General features: G+C 40.0%; 1 protein-coding gene across 1 annotated transcript; it reads left to right on the forward strand.

The window, feature by feature from the left end:
- The first annotated feature begins 312 nt into the window (after positions 1-312).
- LOC110867706 (protein WHAT'S THIS FACTOR 9, mitochondrial) lies at positions 313-7774 on the forward strand. The gene is made up of 2 exons (XM_022116716.2): positions 313-605; positions 5742-7774. The coding sequence occupies exon 2, from the start codon at positions 5850-5852 to the stop codon at positions 7014-7016; it is 1167 nt and encodes a 388-aa protein (XP_021972408.1). The 5' UTR covers positions 313-605; positions 5742-5849; the 3' UTR covers positions 7017-7774.
- The last annotated feature ends 1667 nt before the right edge of the window (positions 7775-9441 follow it).

Raw genomic sequence — 9441 nt, forward strand, 5'->3', positions numbered from 1 at the left:
GTTTGAATCACCTTTCTATGCAAGGGCATAGCTTTGTGGGGGCGGCTGATCCCCCAAACTTTTCGCTCGTTAGTGGAGAGTATGTAGTTTTCGTATAGAAATTTTTGTGTATATACGTTTTTGACCCCCAGGTTTTATAGAAATTTTTGGTATATACGTTTTCGACCCACTGGTCGGAAATCTCAAGCTTCGCCACTGTTTCTATTCCGAGGCCAGCACACGGGTGTGAGCTATTTGAATCATTGGAGTACTGGAATGGTTACTCCGACAGGTTAGCACGGATTGATATATGAGGAGTTCCTATTCACATGTATGCTGAGATATTCGACATTAGTGTGGGGCATAGAGTGGTGGGCTGCAAGTTGAGGAAGTCCAATAAGGTAAAAGGTAATGGGCCAAGCGAGCAAGCCTCTCCCTCTGATGGGCCCGTTAGTCTTAGTGAGGCCCAGCTGAAAAAAAGAAGCAGATATGTTGAGCCTGACCTCAGTCAGGATTCCAAAACTGATTTGCGCACCCAGAGCACCACCGTCGCCGCTGCCCCGCCACGGCCGCACAACCGCCGCCGCCTTGAACCGCCTGTGCAGCCACGCTGTCTGCTTCTACAGGTTTCTGTTTAATTTTATTTCTTGCTTAATTCTGTCTACAAATGTCTGTATGTCCAATTGGAACTATTTTAGTGTTAGGGACTTAGGGTTTGAAACTATTTTGTTGAATGTGTTGCTCAAATTATAGTATTTCTTGAAGCTGTAGAACTAGTTGATTGCAATTGTCATTTTTTTTGCTTTTAGCTTTTCTTTGGTATACAACATGTCAATATCCAAGTCTTCTAAGCTGGAATTTTAATTAAATTTGCTACTACTGTAAAAAAAAATACTAAATATTTGCTCTTAAGATTTTCCATGATGCTATTTGACTCATAGTTATTAAAGGCGTTAGGCGCGCGCATAGGCCTCGCTTGGGGCCTTGGCCTCGCTTGGGGCCTAGGCGCAAGGCTCAAGAAAAGCGAGGGCATGAGAAAATAAAAGCGCACAACGGAAAAAGTAAAAATATTTTATGTATTAGAAAAATAACACTTTTCTTCAAATAAAATAAACTAAAGCTATTATAGAACATTTAATATCATTTATTTAATACCAAAAGTTCTAAAATATTAGTGTAGAAAAGTAGTTTTCGTTATATAAAAGTAGAAATCCAGCTGGAATCTTGCCGGAATTTAGAAAATTTGGTCGGAAACTCTCCACAATCTAGAATCTCACCGGAATTTGTTCCGGAACCATCACCTGAAGAATAAAAGCGCAATTGCCTTGACTTAAGGCGCAATTGCCTCGCCTCGCCTCGCCTGGAAAAGGGCCTAGGCGCAAGAGGCGATGGCTTTTAACAACTATTTCTGACTATACAAGATACTTACTTGACGAGTTGACGTTATCCAACGTGTGTATATTGACATGCACGGTTAACCTTCTAGCAGAGGTCTCAGGTTTGAATATAGCTCCGATGGTTTCTTGCGTTAACCCTTGAAGGCCACTTGCTCAGTGTAAGCTGCGCTTTACTTGGGCCCACTGCATGAGCTTTCTCTTTACGGGTTCTCATGGCCAACAAAAAATTTGGAGATCAATGTTTATGGTCTATTAGGTCCTTTAAAGTTATATATGACATTTAGAACTCTTGGAGAACAATTTGTATCTTCAGTTTGAGTAGTGAGTATTAACTGACAGCTAGCATTGAGTTTGTCTTTCATTTGTTTGTAACATGTATATTCATTGTACTCCTTTCACTAGGCAGAGCTACATTATCAACATCGGGGTCACGCAACCGGCGACACCATTAGTTTTTTTCTTTTTATATGTAAAATATAGTACTGAACATTAATTGACACCATTGATTTTGGACAATGACACAAATACTTCGTTTGACAGATTTAATTAAAAAATTATATACTTGGGCACTGATGGTTTTGTTAGGGGTATCGAATCAGAGTAGGCTTGAGCGGAAGCGGAACAAACACACACACACTAGCAGAAAATAAAGAACACGAGAATTTACGTGGTTCGGTCAAGGTGACCTACTTCCACGGGTTGTAACTAGGGTTTTACTTTTATTAGATGCTCACAACTGTTTTCAGAATGACACAGACTACAGTTACATAATAGGTATTTATAGAACAAGATTAGGGTTTCCTACTTGGTCAACAAATTAACTAAGTGGGCCTAATAACTAGTGCCGGCTAACCCTAACTAGGGTCGGCTAACCCTAATTAGGGCCGGCTACCCTAAAGCCTACGAACCCAACAATCTCCCACTCGGAGGCTTTGCATAGTCCACAAAGTGCATCCAAGAAACCCATCACCAGTAACTTCAGTAATCTTTACGTTCAAGTCTTTCCAGCCTCCAGTTCCAAGAACAAGCTAAGACTTCAGTCACATCCAAGCAACCTAGTTGCAACCACACCTCTCATCAAGTACCTGAGAGACCAGTTGAAGCTCCCACAAGCTCCAACCCAACAGTCTTATCAGACCCATTCTCTATCTCAACCGGCTTGCACGATCAACCAGCTCCAGAGATACACTGAGAATTAATACCACTCTCCACATTTTGCAAACTATTTCCAGGAGAGCTTTTTTCTTCAGTCGGAATCTTCGTCTTCAAAACCCAACGGTTCTTTGTGATTGTACCTGGAACACGACCCATGCTCCCACTATCACCAAATCCCCTGACTGACTTAAACTTAGACCCCCGACCACATTCAACTGACATCCCCAAAGCACCAGGATTCAAGTTCGCAAATTGAACCCTCTTCCGCTTACTAGATTCAGTGAACCAGACTTTATGTTGTACAGGGACGGCTACTCCCTCAACAGGTATCTCAACTAGATACAATGATCCTCGTCTCCTCCCACAGGCAACAACAAGATTTCCATCAATCACCTTCCACTTCCCACCACCAAACTTAACATCTAGTCCCTGTTTATCCAGTTGACTAACAGAAATAAGTTTCTTCGTTAAACCTGGAATTACCCTGACGTTCTTTAAGTTCCATGTAGTGCCCAGTGGAGTCTTCAGATTGACATCTTCCATACCTGTAACATTAAGAACATGACCGTTAGCTAATCGTACCTTTCCAAAGTCTCCTTTTTTCAGATTCACCATCGTCTCCCCGCTGTGCATGGCGTGAAACGAAGAACCAGAATCCATAGCCCAAGAATCTATAGACTCTTCACAGCAAACCAGTACGTCACCGTCAGATTCATCTGACACAACACTGTTTACATGCTGCTTACCATCCTCTTTCTTAGGATCAGGACACCCGTTTTTAACATGCCCCTTTTCACCACAGTTCCAGCACCTCACATTCTTCCCAGCTTTAGACAAGCTTTTCCCACGACTCCCACTGCTTCTGTTATTACCTCTTCCCCTGCTAACACTGAACATACCAAAAGTAGATCCTCCACCAGTGTTCCTCCGGCGAACGTCTTCACCCAAAACACTATCCCGGACCCGATCAAACTTCAAATTTCCAGTTCCAGCAGTTTCAGTGACCGTTGTCACAAATCCTGACCAACTATCAGGTAAGGAAGATAACAAAACCACAGCCTGAGTGTCATCATCCAACTTCATGCCCACAGTTGCTAACCTGGACAAAATTGAATTGACCTCGTTAATGTGATCAGCAACTGAACTGCCTTCGTTCATTCTCATATTAAACAGTTCCCTCATCAAGAACACCCTATTACCGGCAGACGGCTTTTCATACATATTTGACAGAGCTTCTAACATATCACGAGCAGTTGTTTCTTTCATGATATTAAATGCAACGCTCCTCGTCAAAGCCAATGTAATTTTACCTCTTGCCTTTTTGTCCTTTGAGTTCCAAATTGCCTCGGCAGCTTTATCCATTCCAGCAGGTTTTTCTTCCAGTACCACATCCAAATCGCATTCACCAAGCAACGCCTCTATTTGCATTCTCCACCAAGCAAAATCAGTACCGTTGAACTTCTCGATTCAGAACTTCCCATCTTCAGCCATAGCAAACGAGAAAAACCAGAAAAAACCACAAGGAACCAAGCAACCGAAACCCGAGCAACTTTCAATAAACCAGAAACCCGAAGTACCCGAACCAGCGACTTCTCTTGCAAACCCGAGCGTAAAATCAACGAATAACCAGGGTTCAAGAACCGAAACCCTAATCGCCAAACACCCCAAAACCACCAGATCTGCAACAGCAAACCCTACGGCGCAAACCCTAAACCTTACGAGCCGTAACCAGAGAATAGGTACGGGCCGTAAACAAGTCAGCGGCGACGGCAGCAACAGCAGATCAAGATCTCTCGTCCAGCTCTCTCCTTCTCCTGCGATAACCGTGTGAACCGTGTATTTTACTGAACCTTTGGCTCTGATACCACTTGTTAGGGGTATCGAATCAGAGTAGGCTCGAGCGGAAGCGGAACAAACACACACACACTAGCAGAAAATAAAGAACACGAGAATTTACGTGGTTCGGTCAAGGTGACCTACGTCCACGGGTTGCAACTAGGGTTTTACTTTTATTAGATGCTCACAACTGTTTTCAGAATGACACAGACTACAGTTACATAATAGGTATTTATAGAACAAGATTAGGGTTTCCTACTTGGTCAACAAGTTAACTAAGTGGGCCTAATAACTAGGGCCGGCTAACCCTAACTAGGGTCGGCTAACCCTAATTAGGGCCGGCTACCCTAAAGCCTACGAACCCAACAGGTTTCCCGTCCCCTTTTAATTAAATGACACGGGTTCGAAACTCGTGGATGACATTTGAGTTTTTTTTTTGTTTTCTTCCTTATCTACTATCTAGTTTGTTGGGCTTTTTTCTATATACTGCTGGGCTTTTTTTCTTTTGCTTTTTTCTCATTTGTTGGGCTTGTGTAGCTGGTTTCTCATCATAGTATTTTCATTGTTGGGATTTGGGAACTTTCTTAAAATAAACCCTTGGTCTCTTCTTGATCTCCTGTCGACTGCTGCAGTTTTGCCGACTCACGCCCTTACACATTCTGTCGGCGCCCCTTGCTCCGTTCCAACTTGGTGAGGTCTGTGATAAATATGTGGTCGATGTCTTCTTCTGTTTAACGAGTATCTGAAATCATGCTCTGTTTTGACCGAACACATTGAAATTTAAATATAACTGGAAGTATTTTAAATGTTGGTGAAAAACAGACCGAGTGTTAAAGCAATTAACTCTCTTTAGGGTTGTATTGTCTTGTTTAAGCGATTTTTGTTTATGAAAGCAAATAACGAATTGCTTGCAAACTACTCTTGTTATGATCATTTAAGCTTTTGTCTTCACTGCAGACTTCCATTTTAGTTTTGAACAATGTTTTGTTAAGTTAAGAATGCCTTACATAGGGTTCTTCAAACATTGAATAAAAATATAGTATTCATGATAAATAAAAAAGTATGGGGCATGTGATTCTTAATGAAATTGTATTTTATAAGTGACCCGAATGTTTTGACTTCAAGTTGATAGATACCCGACCAACGGAAATAAACCGACACCAGTAGAATTCCTGGATCTGACACTGACTATACATTCATTTCACCTTTTATCAATAGATGAAAAAGGAGAAAAAAATGTTTGGTTGAATGGGCCGATCACTTGACCCGGCTTGTTTTATTAATATATAACTGTCGTTATTTTTTTTTTTACTTTTATCAGTTCTTTCATATCTACTACTATGCTGACTATTCAAGGATGCCTGAACTTTGCAGGAACATGCTAGAACGTTCAAGGTACATTGTCTAGTTTTGATGATTTCCCGGTATGTGTTTCATGACAACTACCGGACTTTTCGGTAAATTCGGGCAAGGGTATTTTAAATGGCACTATTTACCCGATCCGCCATCCTGAACGACCACCTTTACCGTCGTTTTTACCTGCATCCCTTTCGCACCTTTGTTGATGCCAGAGTTAAATGGGTCCGAGATGCATACCTTGATTTTGCAGTCGAAAAAGAAAAAAACCTAAAACAAATTATCTCTCTAAAAAACTTAATCATCTCTCAACCCTCTAAAACCATACCCCTTTCAACCGCATCCGTTTACAAAACCACTTTTAATCTCCCGACCACTGCTATTAACTTCTTCCAAAAATACCCTTCGGTGTTTGAAATCTTCCAACCCTCCAAACCATCTTCCCTCCCTCACGTCAAACTGACCCCTCAAGCCCTCACCGTTCACAACGAAGAATCCAAGATTCTTAACTCGACCCGTTACCGGAAAGATGTGGCTCAGAGATTAACAAAACTGTTAATGCTCACACGAGCGGGAAGACTTCCGTTAAACATTATTGATCTATTACGTTTCGATCTTGGTCTGCCACATGATTTTATTCTCACGTTACTTCCTGAATTTCCAGACTATTTTCAAATTTGTAACATGGTTGACAACGATTCAAACGTGTTTGGTCTAGAATTGGTCACGTGGCGAGATAATCTCGCAACGTCAGTGTTGCAGAAAAGATCAATGGATGAGAACAGCGGGATTAGACGGGAAAATCCGATTAAATTTTCTATTAATTTACCGAAAGGTTTTGATTTGGAAAAGAAAGTAAGAATCTGGATGCATGAATGGCAGAATTTGCCGTACATATCACCGTATGAAGATGCATTTTTTCTATCACCCAACAGTGATCAAGCCGAGAAGTACACAGTGGCTGTTTTACACGAATTGATGCATCTTCTCGTATCGAAAAAGACCGAAAAGGAAAATTTGTTGGTTTTAGGGGATTATTTGGGATTCGGGCCACGGTTTAAAAAGGCTTTGGTGCACCATCCTGGAATCTTTTACGTTTCGAACAAGATCAGGACACAAACTGTGGTTTTGAGGGAGGCGTATAAGAAGGATCTATTGGCTGAGAGGCATTTGTTAATGGGGATGCGGTATCGTTATCTTCATCTTATGAACCGGAAAGTGAGAGTGAAGAGATTATATGGGGTTCGAGTTAATGGCAGTCATAAGCGCGTGAGTTCTGTTAAAGGAGGTTAATAATTAGTTCTTAATGCAAGCTTGATGTTATTGATCAGTGGTCGCAAAATGAGCCCCGGTTATATGGGTTAACGGGTCAAAATGGACACTTTTATAGTTCTATTTACATGTTGATGCTGGGCGGGTCTGGTTATTCTTTATGCTGTGAGTGTCAAATACTATTCCCACTGTCTTAAAAAGGTTTCAAACACCCCTTTTGGGATGTGCCATCATCATCACCACAAAATATATAGAGCCATCTGGAGTTGAAAGAATATTGACTTCAAGGATATGTTCCAATGTATTTAATTTTAATTTTTATATGATTTTTGGATTCTAGAGTGAGTGATTGTTGGGCCTGTAAGTAGGCTATACTCCAAGCGGGCTTAAGTAGGGCAGGATGGAGAGGTGATGCAGGATGTAATGGGGTCAACAACGTTAAGTACATCCTGATTTGGAGAGGAATCAAAGAAGAAAATGGTCGATACAGGAGCGAGAAGCGTAAGGGAGAGAGCAGGAACAAAACCCCTTTAAATTGGCATCACCTAATACCTATATGGCACTGGCAGATAGCATCTTTTGCGGACATTGCATTGCGTGGCTACATCCGTTGGCTCCCACTGTGGTTCGGACGCTGGGTAATGGTTGGTTGACATCCATATTAGGTTACAAAATATATCAACATTTATATATTTTTTGAACTTCTATAATTATCAGATATTAAAATTCAATAAACTTGTAAAGGTTTATGAATTTGTAATATTAGTTAACTTTTTTTTTTTATAAATTTCAAGGTTAAATTCCTTCTCATTATTTCAAAATCAGAAAATTTACTTGACACTATATTTCTTCTAGCATACCACTATAGAATACTTGACACTATGTTTCTTCTAGCATACCACTATAGATACAACCTTCGTTTTTTACTTTGATGTTTCAATTAGTCACAGCTTATGCATGAGGAGTCACAGGTTTAGGGCTGTTCGGGAGTTGAGCGATCGTCAACTTGAACTTGGCTACTTTACAAACAAGCCGGTTCATTTATAGCCGAGTCGATTTCGAGCTATATGAATAATCCTATCTCAATATGATCACTATTTGAAGTCTTAGTTCTCTAGCTATTTGAATAATTTTAACTCAATATGATCATAAAAAGAACTAAACCCCTTAACAAGCAAAAATCTCTACAAATAAGTTCGATTGAGATTTCAATAACTAAACAAATTGCACTATCGAATGTATAATCTAATCTATAACTAAACTAAATTAAAATAAAGTTCAATAGAATACATTAAATAAAAATGAGTAAGGAAGTTTTTAAGGAGTTGATCAAAATGAGCAATTAATAAAATTATGAAACCAATCTTCACATCAAAACACGAGTAGGGGTTTCCCCGAGAATCCTCTGGATCCGCAACGAGTAGAGAAAATGAGCCCCTAAAATATATTTAAAAAACACACACACACACACACATATATATATATATAAGCTTACAATATATAATCTTTTTACAATATACAACTATATTTAAAATTTCAAGCCCTCTGAAAGGGTAGCCCTAAACGGGTCCCCCCAACCCCTAACCACCACAAGCCGGCCAATGCACATGAGCAGTGAACTCGATTTGAACAACCATAACTGAGTCGATTGAACTCGCTTTGTTTTACAAACGAAGCCAAGCTGAGTCGATTTCGAGCAAACTATTTCCAAGCAAGCTTCCATCAATTTGAACAACTGAAATGGAATTTGAAAAATATCTAAAAAGGTTTGATCTACGTGATAAGTTCCTTAATAATGTAATGTTCAATTAATAATATACAACAACAATGTACAGAAACAACATTTAAGTTTGTAATGCATTCAACATGGTGCCATTAAATTTGAATATTACAAAACGTTTAAGGAAAAACGAAGAGGCAGGAAACTTCGAAGAAAGTGGGTATGTTTGTTATGTACTATGTATCTCACCTAAACTTGCACGGAAAACAAGTACAACTAACTATATCCATTGAATAAACGTTTAAGTTAGTTCATCATTTATGTATGGTTCGTATTATTGGCACACCTTGGGGGATTAAATCGACACCCTCAATACGCATCGTATAGGATTATACGATGCGTATTGAGGTGGGTTCAAACTTCTATGTCTGTCAAAGGCTGCCAATGTCCCCTTACCAAAAAGTAATACGCATCGTATAGGCCTATACGATGCGTATTGAGGGTGTCGATTTAATTTTTTAATTTTTGCAAGGTACATTCCTGTCACGCGGTAGCTTTCCGTCACGCGAATGAAGAAGCAACAATTTGGACATTTGTCGGTCTTCAAACATCTAGGAAACATTATTTGAGAATACCCCTGAATTTATCGAAGCTCTAGAATGAGATCCTCCACTGTTGGGTTATCATCTTTCAACCCCATTTTCCCTAAATTTATCGATTCTGTTT

The sequence above is a fragment of the Helianthus annuus genome, chromosome 11 (assembly GCF_002127325.2).
Source record: "Helianthus annuus cultivar XRQ/B chromosome 11, HanXRQr2.0-SUNRISE, whole genome shotgun sequence".
In the NCBI taxonomy this organism is placed as follows: domain Eukaryota; kingdom Viridiplantae; phylum Streptophyta; class Magnoliopsida; order Asterales; family Asteraceae; genus Helianthus; species Helianthus annuus.

Excerpts from the sequence above, each read along its gene's own strand:
- LOC110867706 (XM_022116716.2), top strand. The coding sequence starts at position 5,850 with ATGGCACTATTTACCCGATCCGCCATCCTGAACGACCACCTTTACCGT.